The sequence below is a fragment of the Sinocyclocheilus anshuiensis genome, unplaced genomic scaffold, assembly GCF_001515605.1.
Source record: "Sinocyclocheilus anshuiensis isolate Anshui unplaced genomic scaffold, SAMN03320099.WGS_v1.1 scaffold289, whole genome shotgun sequence".
NCBI classification, from domain to species: Eukaryota; Metazoa; Chordata; class Actinopteri; order Cypriniformes; family Cyprinidae; genus Sinocyclocheilus; species Sinocyclocheilus anshuiensis.
The window spans coordinates 141971-162152 of NW_015539826.1; the positions used below are offsets into that span (position 1 = coordinate 141971).

At 37.0% G+C, this 20182-nt stretch overlaps 1 protein-coding gene across 1 annotated transcript in view; it reads right to left on the minus strand.

Moving 5' to 3' along the window:
- Positions 1 to 690: 690 nt before the first annotated feature.
- rad50 (RAD50 homolog, double strand break repair protein) overlaps positions 691 to 20182 on the minus strand; it is a 30497-nt gene continuing 11005 nt past the window's right edge. Inside the window, exons 16-26 of the mRNA XM_016480429.1 lie at positions 19893 to 20019; positions 17954 to 18147; positions 14232 to 14342; positions 14015 to 14107; positions 13797 to 13910; positions 13396 to 13523; positions 12940 to 13164; positions 2886 to 2971; positions 2629 to 2771; positions 2115 to 2248; positions 691 to 1058 (exon numbers count right to left, since the gene is read on the minus strand). Coding sequence (XP_016335915.1) covers positions 872 to 1058; positions 2115 to 2248; positions 2629 to 2771; positions 2886 to 2971; positions 12940 to 13164; positions 13396 to 13523; positions 13797 to 13910; positions 14015 to 14107; positions 14232 to 14342; positions 17954 to 18147; positions 19893 to 20019 — 1542 coding nt within the window. The 3' untranslated portion in view covers positions 691 to 871. The remainder of the gene's footprint in view (positions 1059 to 2114; positions 2249 to 2628; positions 2772 to 2885; positions 2972 to 12939; positions 13165 to 13395; positions 13524 to 13796; positions 13911 to 14014; positions 14108 to 14231; positions 14343 to 17953; positions 18148 to 19892; positions 20020 to 20182) is intronic.

Genomic DNA, 20182 nt, shown 5'->3' on the forward strand with positions numbered 1-20182 from the left:
TTGAAATCTAATTTTAAGATGTTGGCTGGCTGAACTCAAGTGTTAAAGCCAATTTTAAAAACACATATATGACAAGTAATCCCTCTAATGACACACTGGTGAATAAAAAATGGGCTCAAAATATGTGTGGATTTCATTGCTTAAAAATGAGAAAACCAAATAACATCAAAATTAATTTCTGCAGATCTGCAGATTTTATTACCCAAACTATTTATTTTAACTGAATTTATTCGTATTTTATATTTTGATATGCTATGTAAAGACATCATACATTTTTAATCCTCCAAATTAGGGTTGGCAAAAAATAATTTTAATTTCTTGAGATTAATTCATATTTGCTGATTAATGCATAAAACAAATATAATGCAATTATCATCTGTTTTTGCACATGCTAAAGTCGCTATGTATTTCCCCCAAATTATATAATTATATAGACATTATATAATGTGTTTGGTGCCAGGCTGAGCAGATTTAAATATGGTTAGGATTTATGTGAATATTGTTTTAAGTTCACTTAAATTAAAAGTGATTAATTAGATTGATTAATTAATTATGATGAATTAGTTCTTTTCAAATCAACAGCACTAGTCCAAATACTTTTTGATGCAAAGATAACAGATCATGAAATAAAGCCACACATAATTAGGATTATGATTCAGAAATTAGAATCTCATTTTTTTTTTTATGTATGTATATATAAAAGAAGTCAACTCAATTTACAAGTAGGCCAACATACACTTTTAGTAGGTCGGTACAGGAAGGCTGGTAAGCCTTTTGTTTAGATCATGCTTAACAACTGTTCAAAAACTGAACTTTGATTCTGTCACCTCTGTAGACTAACAGTCTTTCTTCTCTCATCAGATCTGATGCATCAGTGCAGGTAGGAGTTGAGAGTGTTGATGCTACACTTCGTGATCTCTGAACACTGGTCTTGGTTCTTCCTGATCCTGTAGAAATGCTCCACATAGTTGGATCGTCCCAGGAGCTCCACAAAATCCTCGTCGTGGGTGATAACAAGAAGCTGGAAGTTACGCTGCCGAGAACGACTCTTGATTATCCTGCAGCGATACCAAAAGTATAGCTTTCAGGTAAATGGCAAATAAAAGTTCTTGTTTTGTCATGTTCTTCTGGCTGGAAATAGACTGAGTTTCCTGTTTAAAGGGGTCATATGACGTTGCTAAAAAGAACATTTTATTGTGTATTTGGTGGTTTAAGGTTAAAAAAAACATTATTTTCCACATACTGTACATTATTGTTTCTCCTCTATGCCCCGCCTTTCGTGTACCGGCACGATGAGACAACACCAATAAATCCCATTACAAACGAGGCATTTGTTGCATCCAGTGGGGACATAATTGCTGATTATAATGACTTATACTGTCTTTTTACGCGTTGTGTATCGCACCGCGTAAACATAAAACCATGTCTGCATTTGTGAACGAAGAAACAACAAACAAGCGCTACTCTACACTGCTCAAAACTCACGTTTGAATCGTCAGTGGCAAATTCTTTAATATAAAAAACGTACTTACAGGCTGTGAGTCAGAAGTGCCAGACTGTCCTTGCAAAGTTGGAACTGCCCCACTTTATAGAAACAAATATTCTTAAAAATTAAAAGTTTGTTGTCATTGGAAGTGTGTTGGCCTTCTTGCATTATTATGCTGTTACATTATGATTATATATTCAGTGGCATAAAATGGTCTTTAAAATGACAATAATATCGCTTATCGCAATTATTTCTGGGGCAATATATCGCACAACCAAAAGTTGTTATCGTGACAGGCCTAGCGGCGGCGGCAACAATACTACAGCGAGAATAAAAGTTACGCCTTCTTTCTTTGCGTGAACATTTGGGCGGTGTTATGCAAAGCTTCCCACACAGTGACGTAGACACGTGGGGGCGTGTTTATACAAGGCATTTTAGGAGGGTGTGGACCAGTCTTAACTTTTATAAAGAATATCTCTTTGGGTTTGAGACTTTAGTCTTTGCAACTTTAGGGATCTTATCTATGCACGAACAGCTTGTAACACTCCAAAGAGAAAGGAAAATTTGAAACTGCATCATATGACCCCTTTAAATACTTCTTGCTGTTTTTGTTTTAATAAAGACTTACTCCACCAGTGCGTGTGCCAAAGACTCTATATTCTCTCTGTCTAGGTTGGTGGTGGGCTCATCCAGTGCCAGAATCCCACAGTTCAGACAGAACGTCTCAGCCAGAGCCAACCGTATTATTAGAGAGGCGAGAACCTGCAGACAAACAAGCAGTAAAGCCAAAGATTACATACATTTAATTGGATTTAATAAAACGGGACTGCTTTGCTTTTATTTTGCAGTTAAACATTCCAATCTATTGACAGTCTGATCTATCGACCAATAAAATCATCGGCCAGAAGTGTCAGAATCCTCCTCAGCTCCAACATCTATTGACAGCTTTGTCAACACATAATGCGCACTGCATAGATAAAAGTTTTCATTAAATTTGCATCAAATATTTTTTGTACATTACATTTAATGTACATAACCAGGGGACGATTCAGTGACTGAAAATAACTTTCCAATGGAGTGGTAAGTAAATATACAGTGCATTTTTATAGAGAAACCCAAGATACATGTAGTGGCTTATTGACCTTTTGTCCAGCACTGCAACGTCCACGCATGTCCAAAGCAGTGTCTCCTTTGACCATAACTACTCTATAGTTATAGGTCCTTCTTTTCAGGCCAGCAGAGGCGTTTTCATCCACATCAGAGCGTATCTCCACATACTCAATGTCTGCGAGAGATCAGGAGACATCTAAACAACGCCATATTTACAGACAAATATTTTTGTTTAAAGAAAGAATCAGCATGGGATAAATCAAGTCAAGCACCAATCATGAGAGCAGACCTTGTCCTCTGTACGTGCTCCGCCATAAATCTCTGATGATTTTATTAATCTCCTCCATCTTAATGCTGTGAAACTTCATTATTGTTCTGTAATAAAAAAAAAAAAAAATAATAATAATAATAAAAAAAGGCTAGTGCAATGGACATTCATATACATATAAACTAGGGATGAACAATATAGCGGTACCATATTATTTACAGACAATGTTTTTTTATGAATTGGTATTTCAATTCTGGATATCTGATTGGCACTCTCATTTACTATATTTTTGCATTTAGATTACCTTTGCCATTATCTAACACTCCAAGTAAATCTTCAAAAACTGTAATATTCAGCAAAAAAAAAAAAAAAAAAAAAAAAAAAAAAAAAAAAAAAAAAAAAAAAAAAAAAAAAAAAAAAAAAAAAAAAAAAAAAAAAAAAAAAAAAAAAAAAAAAAAAAAAAAAAAAAAAAAAAAAAAAAAAAAAAAATTTTTTCAAACTAAATTATAACGCTATAATGCCTAAATTCATTTAAAATGATTATGTCAATTAATCTGACTGATTTAAGTTTCTAGTATTTAATTATTATTAGTAAGAATTATTATTAATAATGAATGCAACTTATTATTATTTAGACAAAATAGTATTGAACTTTGGTAAGAATTTACTCTAGTTTGTTAATATTAGTTAATGTATTAAGCATCATGAACTAAAAGATACATTTAAAGTATTTATAGTATTATACAGCATTATAGTATTAATATAGTATTAATCTTACTTGATGTTGTGTATATGTATACCAATGCATACTAATATTTATGTATATGAATACTTGAGGTTAATTTCTATGTATACTAATACATGTTAAACATCTTATTGATATCAGTGGAATTTTAATTTCAGTGCATAATACATACAATAATAAAGCAATACAACAGCAAAATGCAGATCTGAACATATGAACTACTCGTGTCTAGCAAACATGTTAGCAAAGAAAAAAGACTGCCATGTATATGAAAAAAAACAAAAAAACATCTCTGCTCATCTATTGCTATTTTTTGATGTATAAGTAATTTATCTTGTGCATATACGTTAAATTTTAAAAAAGAATGCAGTGGCAATAAAAGCAATACAAGACTTATTAGAACTATCTGTTAAGAGTACTGAATCTGAAAAAAAAACTTGTAAAACACTATTTTGACCGTAAGGCTTTTTTCAAAAACCATTTTATTCGAACTGATATTAGACAAAATCTTGCATCTAAGCATGGTGTGTCCTATCAGATTGCCACATTTCCTCTACTCCTCTGCACAAACAGCAATGATGGTATCATGGTGAGAAGAACGGGTCAGCTGATTTAATGTCAGACGCAATACTTCATCAGAAGAAAACTGCTTTGCCAGGCTCCAATCAATCAAAAGCCTAGAAAGCAGAATACTTTGGACAGCTGTCCGTGTACAGTGTCCGTTTGAAGCACACAGCTGTACAGAATTTGATTAGTGATGTGCATAAATCCCAATTCTCAGCCTTGGCAAACGTGTAATCAATCTTTGAAGTGGCAATACCTGGCAGGCAGTTATAGAGACTATGGCAGTTAGTTTGGCTTTGATGCACCAGTGGTCAACCAATATGGGTTTTCAAATGGTCAGAGCAGATACCTAAAAGATATTTTGGAATGCTTGAATATTCAAAATATAAAACCAAACTATCTATTTCAGAAGGAAAGAATGTTTTCTGTGTGTATTCCCCCCCCTAATGCCTGGGTCGGTGCCACAAGAGGGCCTGTGAGGACCAGAACCCCACATCAGACTAGTTTGCTATCCCTTCTGAATCCTCATTTAATGTGGAACACAATTATACTTAGACATATTTTTGATAGTATTTGCAGTGATAGTATAATTTTTTTAAAAATGAACATTTTCTTCTCTTTGATTTAGCAATGCGCAATTTCACCTATGTCACATCACGTGACAGCACATGACGGGTATTTCATTGACAGTTGGTCAGCTAGAATTCAACTCTAATGGTGAGTTTTATGTTTTTAAATGTTACTGTATGCTAATATAATGCCAAGCTTATTTTAATAGGCTTAGTATTTTATTTTATATAACGTTTTATATAACGTTAGCTATGTGTTGTTGATAAAGTAACCACTCAGCATCTGAATGATTATCTGAAGAGCCAATGTGCGGTGTAGTTCTGCATTTAATTTCTGCTTCTGGCTTATGCTACACAGAAATGATGCTCAATAGAGACGTGCGGTGTGTAATTCAGTGTTTATGTTTGGGCCTTTTGTGTTTTATTTGCCATCTTGCATTCATCGGTCCATTTGTGGTAAAAACTGTAAAGCAGTGGTCTTCAGGGTGCTTTCACACCTGTAGATCAATTGCTTTGTTCCGAAACAGGGATTAAAATTATTACAATGTTTTTATTCTTGGTGCAGTTCGCTTTCACACGGCAAAGTTTCTAAATGGACCAAATTTGTTAATGCAAGTCACGCGCGAGTAAACTGTTGTCTCATTGGTCAAAGTTCCACGGTTTATTTTCCGGGATTCCACTTAGCTGTCACGGCTGTCATCCGTCAGGATCATATACTTACTGATGGAACGACAACAGCTTTTTTTCAACACCTTATATTAATTTATCATTTTGAGCAGGAGTCCACGATTCATCGGGAAAACATTTTTAAAATGTACCTACTAGGAAAAAGAGCAATAAGACAGCATTATAAAATGAAAATTATAAATAATCCTTCTGTCAATTGCCAAAGATAATCAAGTGGCGGAAAGTATTTTGTACAATACAATGGATTTATCTTCCTTGGTTGTGCTCATAAAAAGCCACATTAAATGTAGTGGATGGTTAACCAAAATGGGGATAACATCACTTATTTTATGCAATATTTACAGAAATTTCCCTAAAACGAATCTGAAAACAGAAATGGACTTTTATCCAATGATAGACTACATCGAGGGGTTTGCCAGAAGCCAAGAGACAAACCCTGAAATCTTGTAAGAACATATTGTGGTTTTTAAGAGAGTTGTGCAATTTGGCCTATTTCTGGTGCAAACTGAATAAAGTTCAAAACAGTCATTATGCAATAAATGCTGTTGATTTACTAATCATTTATTTACAATGGAACAATAATGAGTCATTTATATACCACTACTGCTACTGTGTCTTCAATACTTATTAATAAATATTTGGAGTGAAAAGACTGATCTTTACTATACTGACAACTGTGATGTATTAATGAGTAAAGAAAAATAATTTACACAATTTAAACATAAGAAATTGAAAATGAACGACACAGCCTGAAAAAGTAAGGATAACGCCTCTGCACTGTAGATGACGGCAGAGTGATTTAGACACCCACAGACCTGCTGATGTAACTTCTGTGAATGCAAGGGATGATATGATATCGCTCTAAACCACTGATGATGACTTGGGACTTCCTCTGTATATTCCTCCATGGGAAACCAGCAACATCATTTTGACCACCTTTTTTAATAATAATGCTTACTTCTTTATCAATATTGATTAAATTGTGTATTTGTGCAGAAGCCAGGATGTTCATGTGGGTTGATGTGAATTCGAGTCTGGTGTATGTCACTTACTGAACCCATTTACACAACTGAAAACATAACTTGGGCAGTAGCTGCATGATAAAGCAATTTAAATAAATGTAAATTTTTTGTAAATTTAAATACATTTCTAGTTTCCCTATGTCCTCACCAGAAAACCGTCATTAGAATTTTATCAGAACCAGTATAGTTCCACAAGGAACTGAATTTAGTTTCAGTACTATTTCAAAATTGTGTTGTAAAAATGTCAATAGAGACTGACGCCTCAAAAGTCCATCACCTGTCCATTACACCCTATTCACTTACATCTTTCACAACGTATTTCTTCTGCACTTTGCTCCACACCCACAAATCTTCAACACAGTTTTTACTACTGGTAATTTTCTTTTTTTTTTTAAGTCTCCTTGAAAGGGTATCCAAGTCCATCAGCTAACCACTGGGGTTCTTCAGGGTTCGGTATCTGGTCCTCTCCTATTCTCAATATACACAAACTCTCTGCATAGCTCTATCCGTCATTCTAATTCTAATTTGACAACCCTACCATTTAAGCTAGTATGTCTGCATGCCTTTCAGACATATTATAATATCAGTGATTCCTGGATCTTTGTTGACCTTCAATCAACCAAAAAGTGTCCACCTCACACCCCTTTTGGTCTCACTCCACTGGTTGCCTATAGCCGCCTGCATTACATTCAAGGCTTCGAAACCATGATTGGAACAACACCCACCTACCTTATTACACTTGTACAGGTCTATGTTCCCTGTGCAGTACAGTCAGTAAGTGTGTGGTACCTAAAGGCTCCACAATAAAGTGGTAAAAAAGTCGCATTCCAGAATCTTAACGGTTGCTGTTGCTGCTCTGAGACCTTTAACTCTTTCCACGCCATTGACAGAGTTTTACATAATTTACAAGACAATGCTTCCCTGCCATTTATGGAATTTTCCAGCTTTCCATGTTTTCACTGGTGTATGGTAGGAGGCACTATTACACATCCTCTGAAAGAATACTGAATGTCTGGACCAAAAAACGGCGAAGAAGAAGCAGAAACAAGCAATCGTGTATGTAAGCAGAAGCATATGTAAAATAACTAGGGCTGCCCAAATGACTATTTTTATTTCGATTAATCTATCGACTAATTTATCGATTAATCTAAACGATTAATTTCCCACAAAAAAAATCAACAATTTTACTTAAGAATATTTAATTAAACTATATTTCATTAAACCACATGAAATCCAAAAGTAAAAAATTTAAGTGCAACATAAAGTGCAAGAAGCACTTGGAGATGCTTTTGATTATTAAAATTTAATGGAACCATTAAAATGGAATCCAGAAAATGGAAAAAAGAATTTGGTAAAGATAAAACTGTAAAACTCAATTAAGACAAAATTTAAATTTAATTTAACCATTAAAACAGAGTATAGAAAAATGAAAATGGAAAAAAAATGAATTTGGAAATAAATCTGATTTCATAGTGCCCTATAATTATATATATATATATATATATATATATAACAACATGCAGAGATGGAGTTTGAGACGCTCCACACATGTAAATGATAACAGTTCCTGTGGAACTACTGTGAACAGAGCCGCTGTGTGACGCATGTACTTAACCTACACGCATGTAAATAATTAAAGCGCATATACTGTATTAGAACTGCATTGCATAATTATTTAATTAAATCCTAGCGTTTGTGAATTCACAATTATCCTTAATTATTAGGGGTGTGACGATATATCGCAGTACGATATTTCACAATGCAAAAATGTTACGATATGTATCGTAGAGTGGTGGCGATACTTTTACAATATGACGGCAGTCTAATCCTATTGGTTGAGCAGCCGACGTGACCTACTCTGCAACAGCGTCGCGTGTGCTTTCCTCGCAGTTGCAGAAATCGCTTAAACTGAACATTTGTAGGGCAACATGAGTTTGGCTGAAACTGAAATTGAAGATGCCCCGTCTTCTTAGAAGTCCGACGTCTGGCAGCATTTTGGTTTTCCAGTCACGCGACAGGACGACGGTAAAAAAATTACAGACAAAACACAAACTGTTTGTAGACACTGTAAAACAAGGCTGCCATACACAACGTCAAACACTTCGAATATGATGTGCCATTTAAAACGGCATCACAACAAACTCCTGCGACAAAAAGGGTGAAAGAAGGCCAAACATCTATACAGCGCAGTTTTGCTGCAACATGGTCTCAGTCAAGTGCGAAAGCTCAAGAAATAACCAGATGCATCGGAGTGTTTATTGCAAAAGACATGAGGACCATTTTCTGTGGTCGACAATGTTGGATTTCGCGAATTGGTTAGGGTAATGGAGCCCAGGTACCATATTCCATCACACCCGCACTTCAGTCAAGAGGTAGTTCCAGCCCTGTACTGCGAAGCTAAAGCAAAGGTGGTCGACGGTCTGAAAAACTCAGAGAATGTGGCAATAACGACTGACGGGTGGACTTCGCGGGCTTGTCAGAGCTATATTACAGTCACGGCGCATGTTATTACCACAGAGTGGGAAATGAAAAGTTTCGTGCTTCAGACTCGCCCGCTTTTTGAGTCACACACTGGAACTAACATAGCCGGAGTTTTAAAAGCGGCTATACAAGAGTGGGAGCTTGAAAGGGCTCCTCATAGTACTGCTGTTGTTAGTGACAACGCACGCAACATGGAGGTGGCAGTGAGAGAAGCCGGGTTGTCACCGCATATTAAGTGTTTTGCGCACACATTGAATCTTGCATCGCAAGCAGGTTTAAATGTTTCTCGCGTCAGTCGCTTGCTTGGTCGTGTGAGAAAAGTCGTGGCTTTCTTTCACCGCAGTGCCACAGCAACAGCTGTGCTCGTGGAAAAGCAAAAGATGCTTGAGATCGCATCACATAAGCTTATCATGGATGTGGTAACACGATGGAACAGCTCCATGGATATGCTGGAACGCTATCTCGAGCAACAAGCGGCTATAACGGCAGCTCTCTTGAGCACAGAGGTGCGCAAAAATGCCCGTCAACTTGATACTCTGGATAGCAACGACATCACTGATGCAGAAGAAATAGAAAACCTTCTTAAACCTCTAAAAAACTAAAAAAAAGTCCTGTCTGATGAAAAGAGCGCCACCCTGTCACTCATTGTGCCCTTGAAATCCATGATCTCCATGATCGTGACACTGGATGAGAAAGACTCCACAACTATAGCTAACATGAAACCAGCCATCCTGCAAAACCTCTCAGGAAGATACACAGAAGTACAGGATTATCTGCTAGAGAGTACTGCACTGGACCCCAGATTTCGATCATTGCCCCACCTACTCCCTGAACAATGCGAAGAGGTTTTCCACCGGTTGATGGACAAATCAAACCAGTTACAGCAGGTATGTCTGTCTGCATTACTAATTATTTGAGAAAATGTGTATTTGCATTTGCATGTTTGTGTACTTTGTGATGTGTGTGTGTGTGTGCGCGTGTGCGGGTAACTGCAACTATACTATACCTCCCCAGTCCTTAATAGTTTGTTTTAATATTTTTTTAAGGCTGTGGAGCAATCAGAAAAGAGGGAGGGTGGTGCTAGTCATGGAGATCCCACTGATGCAGCAGAGAAGAGAGAGACAACACAGAGAGTCGAGCAAGAACAGCCACCACCTAGCAAAAAGACAGCACTGGAAGATCTCCTTGGTGCAACTTTTGCTAAACCAACAGTCACTCAGTCCAAATGTAGGATAGAAGTAGAGTTTGACATGTACAAAAAGGACACTTCTATTCCCCTCACTGTCCACTGAAATGGTGGAAAGAACACGCTCAAATGTACCCACTTCTTTCCTCTCTTTCCAAGGCTTACCTAACAGTTCCAGCAACTTCTGTTCCCAGTGAACGTGTTTTTTCTACAGCAGGGGATATTGTGAATGCTCAAAGATCCCAGCTTCTGCCTGAAAATGTAGATATGCTGTTTTTTTTGCAAAAAAACCTGTAGGTAACCTAAACAAACCCTAGTGTTTATGTTGAACTTACTTGAACAGAACACCATTTAATTATTTTTATTTTATTTTATTTTTTTACTGCTTTAAGATGTTCTGTTTTAGGCTTCTTAATTCTAAGTTCATGTTAAATTTATCATAATTTTTTTCAGTGACAGACAGACCTATTCAGTTGTTAATTTGAGTACAGAAGGTTTTTATTAAACCTTGAAATGTGATCTTGTATGTACAACAAAGAAAGTTATTGAAATGTGTTAATGTTTTTGAAATAAATCTGTTATTTGAATTTCAGTTTCATTTTTTAAATTTTGTTCAAAATATCGTGATACGTATCGTATCGTGAACCCAGTATCGAGATACGTACCGTATCGTGACCTGAGCATATCGTTACACCCCTACGTGCTACTGTAGTACATTTAGTACGAGCCGAGTCGTACCAAAAGCGCCATTACTCAAGGCTCAGACCGATTTTTGTCGCACTGTACAGCCCTATCCAAACCTGCTCCAGATTGTAGAAGGAGCTGCTCAATTTCACGTCCGCCTTCCTTCACGTCACTCCACACAGTCGCACACAGAAATATGTCAACAACTAGACTTTATCGTTATTATCGCGAGTCACACACTGGAACTAACATAGCCGGAGTTTTAAAAGCGGCTATACAAGAGTGGGAGCTTGAAAGGGCTCCTCATAGTACTGCTGTTGTTAGTGACAACGCACGCAACATGGAGGTGGCAGTGAGAGAAGCCGGGTTGTCACCGCATATTAAGTGTTTCGCGCACACATTGAATCTTGCATCGCAAGCAGGTTTAAATGTTTCTCGCGGCAGTCGCTTGCTTGGTCGCGTGAGAAAAGTCGTGGCAAAAGATGCTTGAGGTTGCATCACATAAGCTTATCATGGATGTGGTAACACGATGGAACAGCTCCATGGATATGCTGGAACGCTATCTCGAGCAACAAGCGGCTATAACGGCAGCTCTCTTGAGCACAGAGGTGCGCAAAAATGCCCGTCAACTTGATACTCTGGATAGCAACGACATCACTGATGCAGAAGAAATAGTAAACCTTCTTAAACCTCTAAAAAAAAGCCACCACTGTCCTGTCTGATGAAAAGAGCGCCACCCTGTCACTCATTGTGCCCTTGAAATCCATGATCGAGCAGAGCATGACACTGGACGAGAAAGACTCCACAACTATAGCTAACATGAAAGCAGCCATCCTGCAAAGTTGCATGTTTTACTTTGTACTTTGTGATGTGTGTGCGTGTGTGTGGGTAACTGCAACTATACTATACCTCCCCAGGCCTTAATAGTTTGTTTTAATACTTTTTTAAGGCTGTGGAGCAAGCAGAAAAGAGGGAGGGAGGTGCCAGTGATGGAGATCCCACTGATGCAGCAGAGAAGAGAGAGACAACACAGAGAGACGAGCAAGAACAGCCACCACCTAACAAAAAGACAGCACTGGAAGATCTCCTTGGTGCAACTTTTGCTAAACCAACAGTCACTCAGTCCAAATGTAGGATAGAAGTAGAGTTTGACATGTACAAAAAGGACACTTCTATTCCCCTCACTGTCCACTGAAATGGTGGAAAGAACACGCTCAAATGTACCCACTTCTTTCCTCTCTTTCCAAGGCTTACCTAACAGTTCCAGCAACTTCTGTTCCCAGTGAACGTGTTTTTTCTACAGCAGGGGATATTGTGAATGCTCAAAGATCCCAGCTTCTGCTTGAAAATGTAGATATGCTGTTTTTTTTGCAAAAAAACCTGTAGGTAACCTAAACAAACCCTAGTGTTTATGTTGAACTTACTTGAACAGAACACCATTTAATTATTTTTTTTTTTTTACTGCTTTAAGAAGTTCTGTCTTAGGCTTCTTAATTCTAAGTTCATGTTAAATTTATCATAATTTTTTTCAGTGACAGACAGACCTATTCAGTTGTTAATTTGAGTACAGAAGGTTTTTATTAAACCTTGAAATGTGATCTTGTATGTACAACAAAGAAAGTTATTGAAATGTGTTAATGTTTTTGAAATAAATCTGTTATTTGAATTTCAGTTTCATTTTTTAAATTTTGTTCAAAATATCGTGATACGTATCGTATCGTGAACCCAGTATCGAGATACGTACCGTATCATGACCTGAGCATATCGTTACCCCTATTAATTATGATTTTTAAATGGGTTTAATATATCATGCAGCCTTGGAAAACAGACTAATCTGTCAACACCTAAAGATGGCAAGATGACTGTTGCTGTGGTTGCAACAGTTGCAATGGTAAGTAATTTATCATGCATTTGGGGAGTCCCTGATGAAGCCCACCAGTTAGTGATAATTCAAATGCATCATTAGGGCTAAAAAGTCTGAGTCAGACTTCCTTTCGTCTAGATAAAAGTGCACATGGCCTGTTGCTGATTGCCGTTTACTGTCTGCTGAACCACATCAAAACCAAACCTACACACTCTGACAAACCGCTACCTGAAACTACCTTTCAGAAAACCCTTGATAACAAAACCAACTTACTGGTCTAGGGCTTTATAGTAGATGTCCAGGTCCTTATTGGCCAACTCTGTTGTTCTCATCACAATCATTTTGTCTCTGTAGAGATCCTCGGCCCGGCAATATTGGTCCTCACTGAGCTCTTTCCGAAAACGAAGGATCTCGTCCTCGTAGCCTTTCTGACGACCGAGAGCCACACTGCGGTTCTTTTTCAGGTCCTCCAACTTTCGCTCCACTTCTCGCCGCTCACTTGACAACAGAAGACATACTTTTTAAGATGCACATTAATTTGATGTTCACTCTCACACTTACAAAAGGTCTAAGCAAAGTAGTTAACATTAAAGTAATTAGGAGATGGATTCATTTAGAGTTATGGTAACTAAAGAGCATACTTGGCACATTAAGCTGAGCTTCTAAAAGGTCAAACATTGTCAGGACTTCCTAACTTGTACTTGGTAGTGATTTTAAGTGATCTCATACTTGCGCAGCTGCAGAACTTGCATGTTGCCCATCTCTTTAAGTAAGTCTTCATGTTTCCTGGACACCTCTTTCAGCTCCTCCACGCGCTTCCGTAAGGTCAAGTTGTCCTGTAGCCAGCGCTCTTGAACCTGTTAAAAACCATCATATAACAATCATATAACCACAAACAAAATAGAAAACCATATGCTTCATTTTAGGAATAAAATGTACACATATTGCGATAAAATATGCATTTCAGACAAGTGGTCTCAGATGATTAATCAGCTGTAATTGTATCATTTCAAAATAGCAGCCAACAACCGCATCCAAGTCAGAAGATTTTCAGAATTCTGATGTTACAAGTGTTCAAAATGCTCACAAAAGCAAACAAAAGCAAAAACACAGGAAGCTTTGCTTGGCACCTTCTGAGTGTCAATATCCTGTCGAATGTTGCCCATGTCTTTATTGATCTTCTCTCGCTGTTTTTCAGCCTCATGTAGTTGTTTGTCTACCTCTTGTAGCTCAGTTTCTTTTTGCTAAAGAAGTCAAAAAGTAAAAAAGAACATACATGAAAATAAATGGGGGGGGGACTTGCATACAGGAAATGACAGCTAAAAAAATACACATAATTTAGTTGTACCTCTTTGTAGCTGTCTTTGCCGTCTTCTATGTACTTGGTAATCTCTCTTTCAAGGAGGGTCACGTTTTTAACTTTTTCCTTGATTGCATTGATCTAAAAAAAGGTATAAAGCTTTAGACAACTCTGATGATAAGTAATGACATCATCTTGATTTGAAGTAAATGTCCACAACCTTTCATTTAGTACATTGTGGTAAAACAGAAAACATAAGTCGGACCTTTTCCTGTCCTTCCTCCTGTTTCTGCCTCCTGCGCGCAGCAAGGTCCTGTTTCTCCTGCTGGAGCTTCTCCAGAGTGGCAGCTAGAGGAGACACCTGCTCCTTTGCATCCTAACAAACAAACAAATTGCGACAAAACAACAGAAACAATATGATTACACTACCGTTCAAATGTCTTGGGTCTGTAAGTTTTATTTTGTTTTAGAAATAATTTTTTATGCTCTCTTTTTTTATGCTCCATTTATTTGGTCAAGAAAATACAGCTGTTGTGAAATTTTATTGCAATTGTGCAAACTGTTCATATGGTAAAATATTTAAAACTGGAATTTATTCCTGTGATGGAAAAAAAACTTAAATTTCAGCATCATTACTCCAGTCTTCAGTGTCACATGATCCTTCATTATAATATGCTGATCTCAAGAAACAATAAATAGAAAGTTTCAAAATAAAATAATTTTAAATGAAATTTTTTATAACAATGTAAAAGTCTTTACTCTCTCTTTTGGATCAGTTTAATGCATTCTTGCTGAATAAAGTATAATTTTCTAAAAAATAAATAAATAAATCTTGCTGACCAAAAACGTGTGAATAGTAGTGTATATGACAATTTTCATTAACTTTGTGAATTGAGGTTTTACTTTGTACAAAATAAGCAGTGTATAGTTTTAGTGCTAAAAATCGAATAGTCTAATAAAATCAACGAATCACGACAGCCCTAAAAATAACATGATCATCAAGCATTAAACAGCATAAAAATCAAAACTGCCTAGCATTACTGAATGAAATGATGATCCAGGAAGCGGTATAGAACCGTGCAAGATTTGGATGTGTTGATGGAAGCGATCTATTCCACCTATGTTTTGATCATCATTCTGAGTCTGATCCAGACATAGTCTTTTACAAAATTGCGAATCGATTTCTCAGCGTTTGTTCAAAATGTTGCTTTTTACATGAAACTTACCCACATTCAAGTGTTGATAAGTACTGTGAGTATTGTTCGTGCCTGCATGAAAAAGTTGCTTTCTATGTTTCTCAAATGTAAATCACTTTGTATAAAAGCATCTGGTTAACTATTATTCAGTAGTTTCTGAATAACTTTTCTATAAAAAATTAAATAAATAAATAAATAAATAAATAAATATATATAATCCTTCATTATAATATGCTGATCTCAAGAAACAATAAATAGAAAGTTTCAAAATAAAATAATTTTAAATGAAATTTTTTATAACAATGTAAAAGTCTTTACTCTCTCTTTTGGATCAGTTTAATGCATTCTTGCTGAATAAAGTATAATTTTCTAAAAAATAAATAAATAAATCTTGCTGACCAAAAACGTGTGAATAGTAGTGTATATGACAATTTTCATTAACTTTGTGAATTGAGGTTTTACTTTGTACAAAATAAGCAGTGTATAGTTTTAGTGCATTTATAGGTTACTGAACCAACTCGCTTCTAAGAAACTACTGATCAACACTCAAGCTGTTCAATAAAGACTCGGTTATGTATGTAACCCTGGTTCCCAGAGTAGAAAATCAGATTTTATGTCAGTACCCAACTTACACTCTCCAGGGTGGTACTGATGTGAATGGTGTCTTACCAGTAAAAAGGCGAAGCGTTGATGCATGTGTGAACAGCACATTTTTGTATGATTCTGGTTATTCTAGGGTAAATTACCAGGATTATTGTGTCAATGGGGCTTGTGCCTCAAAAGGACATGTGCACACTAGGGGTGTAACGATATTCAAACCGAACTGAAAAACCACTGTACTCTCATGGCATACAGCAATACTCCCTTGGCTTACCCGGTCCCCTGCTAAGACACTTAAAGGGTCAGTTCCTCTCAAAATGAAAATTCTGTCATTAATTACTCACCCTCATGTCGTTCCAAACCCGTAAGACCTTCGTTCATCTTCAAAACACAAATTAAGATATTTTTGATAAAATGTGAGAGCTCTCAGACCCTGCATAGACAGCAACGCAACTGTAATGTTCCCAGGTCCAGAAACGTAGTAAGGACATCAGTAAAACAGTCCATGTGACATCAGTAGCTCAACTTCAGTTTTGCGAAGCTACGAGAATACTTTTTGAGCGCCAAGAAAACAAAAAATAACAATTTATTGAACAATTCTTCTCCCCCCGAGTTCGTCTTCCGCCATTTTGGACAGTATCACAACACATACGCACACTTTCCCCTAAGCGTAAACAACGTTGATTACGCAGATTACGTTCATGCGCGCGCTTTCTCCCCCGAACGTAAACAACGCTGATTACGCAGATTACGTTCATGCGCGCGCTTTCTCCCCCGAACGTAAACAACGCTGATTACGCAGATTACGTTCATGCGCGCGCTTTCTCCCCCGAACGTAAACAACGCTGATTACGCAGATTACACTCTTGGGTACTCTCCAAAATGGCGGAAGACGAACTCGGGGGAGAATAATTGTTAAATAAATTGTTATTTTTTGTTTTCTTTGCGCTCAAAAAGTATTCTCGTAGCTTTGCAAAACTGAAGTTGAGCCACTGATGTCACATGGACTGTTTTACCGATGTTCTTACTACGTTTCTGGACCTGGGAACATTACAGTTGCGTTGCTGTCTATGCAGGGTCCGAGAGCTCTCACATTTCATCAAAAATATCTTAAATTGTGTTCCGAAGATGAACGAAGGTCTTACGGGTTTGGAACGACATGAGGGTGAGTAATTAATGACAGAATTTTCATTTTGGGGTGAACTAACCCTTTAAAACGCGCACGGCCATGATGGTTTTGAATTGCTTGAATCACTTTGAAAAGGAAGGTACCATTAAAGGTAACGTGCAGAACAAATCTGTCATATAGGCTACAAAGAATTATAATGAAGACACTACTGTAAAAGCATACTGTACTGTCTGAGAGGCGGTCTTCAATGCGCTTTCAGTCAAAGTCGCCTCTCAAACAGCTTGCGACTCTCGAGTGTCAGATTGAGTTATTACATATTTGATTAAAATCCATTTTATTTATCCATGGCACAGGCATGTTTTATATGTAGCCTAAGTAAAGTTGTCCAGTGACTTGTTTGCATTATTTAATTTGTTTTTTTTTAAGGTAATATATTTTTTGGTAACACTTTACAAAGCAACATTTTTTAAAGTCTCATTTGTTAATGAATTAATTAACATGAACTAACAGAGAGCAATTATTATTATTAAGTTAAAAGTGAATCTAGTGTTCTTTAGCATTGCTGGTGCCATGCCATGAACCCTACCCACACAGCAAACAGAACAGAACCGAACTGAACCGTGGCTCCAAAACCGTGATATGAACCGAACCATGGCATTGGTATATCGTTACACCACTAGTGCGCACCATCACTCCTCAGATTTCTCTACGAAGGAAGCCATCAGCAGAACTGAGGAGAATGGCAAGCTACGCATCACCTTGTCCTTGATACTCAGGGAACCAAGGTTACATACATAATAGGTTACTCAATGCTGCATCAGTAGCTTACACTGTGGCAACAGTATACCGCAATGCAATACAACCAGGTAACTGCTGGTTTATCATCCTGTGAAAACAGACTTCTCAGACTGACAAACATGAAAGACTGACTACCCTCTCAAAATCGTCACAACTGGAGGGTGTTCATGTCTGCTACTGATGCAGTGTTGAGTGAACCTATGAAATTAAACTTTTCTCTTTATGAATAAAAAGGCACATTAAAGTGGAGTGTGCGCTCCTCACTTGAATGTCTCTGTGGAGTGTTTGGATCTCAGTGGAGAACTCCACACACTGCTCCTCCAACTGTTGACGTTTCTGCATATTGCTGGAGATCTGGAGCTTTTCTCCACGAATCTCATTTACACTGCTCCTCAAGGCCTGGATCTGATCCTGTTGGTCCTGGATCAGTTTCCTCTTCAGCTCGATCTTACTGCAGGCTACACAGAAGGATTATCACATGAAAACACCATAATAAACAGGGTCATATTGGCTTTAGAACTGATTTTACCAGTATCTGGGTATGTGACATGAAACACTTTGGGAAGTCCTGTGGTGTGACATGCTATATCTAAAATTATTTTCAATAGCATTTTACAAATACATATTTATATTAATAATGCATGCAGTTTTTATGACGCTTATGAACTGAGGGCCTATCATTTGATCACAACAGCAAATAACTATTTAAAAAATAAAGTAGTGAAGGCAAAGCTGATTAAAAATATTTTTAAAAAGTTTAAAAACTTGGCAAAAGTTGCCATTTACAGTATAAGATATGGTGCCTAAGAACAATTTCCCTTATATATTAATATAAACAGAATATATTAATATAAACAGCAAATAACAATGTGACAAATGTTTAAAACATTGTACAGGACTGTTCAAATATTTGGGGTCAATAAGATTTTTTTTAAATAAATTAAAATGTGCATTAAATTGATCAAAAGTGACAGTAAAGACATTTATAAGGTTACAAAAGATTACGTTTTTTAAAGGCACAGTATGCAATTTTCGCTGCTAGAGGGCGCGTACTCAAAACGATCAAAGAAACAAAGGCGTAGTTTGATGATGCTGTGATTGAGTGTGGAATCATGAGAGTTGATGTCTTCATTCCCACAGCTGATGCAATCGGGACTCGGGCAGAAATCATGTTCATCAATAAGCTAATGTATTAAAGATTTATTAATGTTACTGTAGTATGAAGCAGGGTGGGGCTGAAAGTCGTGGAAGTGAAAGCCCCTTTCACTCATTCCAGTCATGTGTATGTGGGGTAAAGCAGCACTGTTTTATTCATGCTAGATACATTTGAGTGTGTTGACAGTTCTATTATAATGCTACTCTGTGCGTTCGCTCGGCGGCTGCTATGAGACAATTGTTGAACACTGTAGTAAGCTATTAGGCATCGATATTAGAATATCATATTAATAAATGCTGGATGGCTTGCATTGCTAAATGACATGCAATTGATTTTAAAATATATTGTATTATGCATTATTACTGTTAGTACAAATGAAACTGCAGCTGATTATGCTATGTGAGCCACTTGTCAAAATAGTGTTTCCTCTGAGGCATGGTAAAAACATGGTGCTCGCAGTAAATCAAGAAAACGAGATTCAAACAATAAGACTATACAGTGTTGAGCTATATAACAGAGATTAGTTTTCTGTCTATACATGTATCCAAACAGTTGCTCACCTGTCTAATAAAACACGTAACATATTAGAGCATCTTTGGTGTTTCCATGGTTTCTACAAAATAAAACCGGAAAACGAGGGTAACGCAGGTATGACATCATTGGCAGGCGACGCAATGACACGGTCCGTTACACTAGTTAAAATTGCTTATTTCTCTGGATTTAAACATTCTTGGAAACATTTGGGATTATCTAAGTACACAAGTCAACAAAATCTATATTGTGGCTTTAAATGGCTGCTGAAAATTCAGCTCCGCTATCACAGGAATAAATTACACTTTAAATTAAAATAGAAAACATTTATTTTAATTGTAATAATATTTCATAATATTACTGGTTTTGCTGTATTTTTGATCAAATAAATGCAGCCTTGGTGAGCATAAGAGCATTAAAAAAAAAAAATCGTATAGACCCTAAACTTTTGAACGGTAGTGTACATTCACATGAGATTCACAGAAGTTTTTATTCTACATAAACTGCTGAACTTACTGGTGTCCAGGTGGTGTTGGGTCTCTTGTTTCTCCTGGCTGACCTGCTGCATGGTACGGCTGAGGTCAACTCCCTGCAGCTTGGCTGCATGTTGAGCGATCTTCCTCTCTACATCCTTCAGGTCAAGCTACACATAACAGGAAACATTCGGAATACGCACAGGTGGATAAAAATACTGCTTGTTAAGTTGTGATGTATTGAATACTGTTTCCAGGTATAAGTCTCTACTCTATTTCAAGTGAGATTACCATTTCAACAGCCGTTTACGTGAACTATCTATTTAGCACACA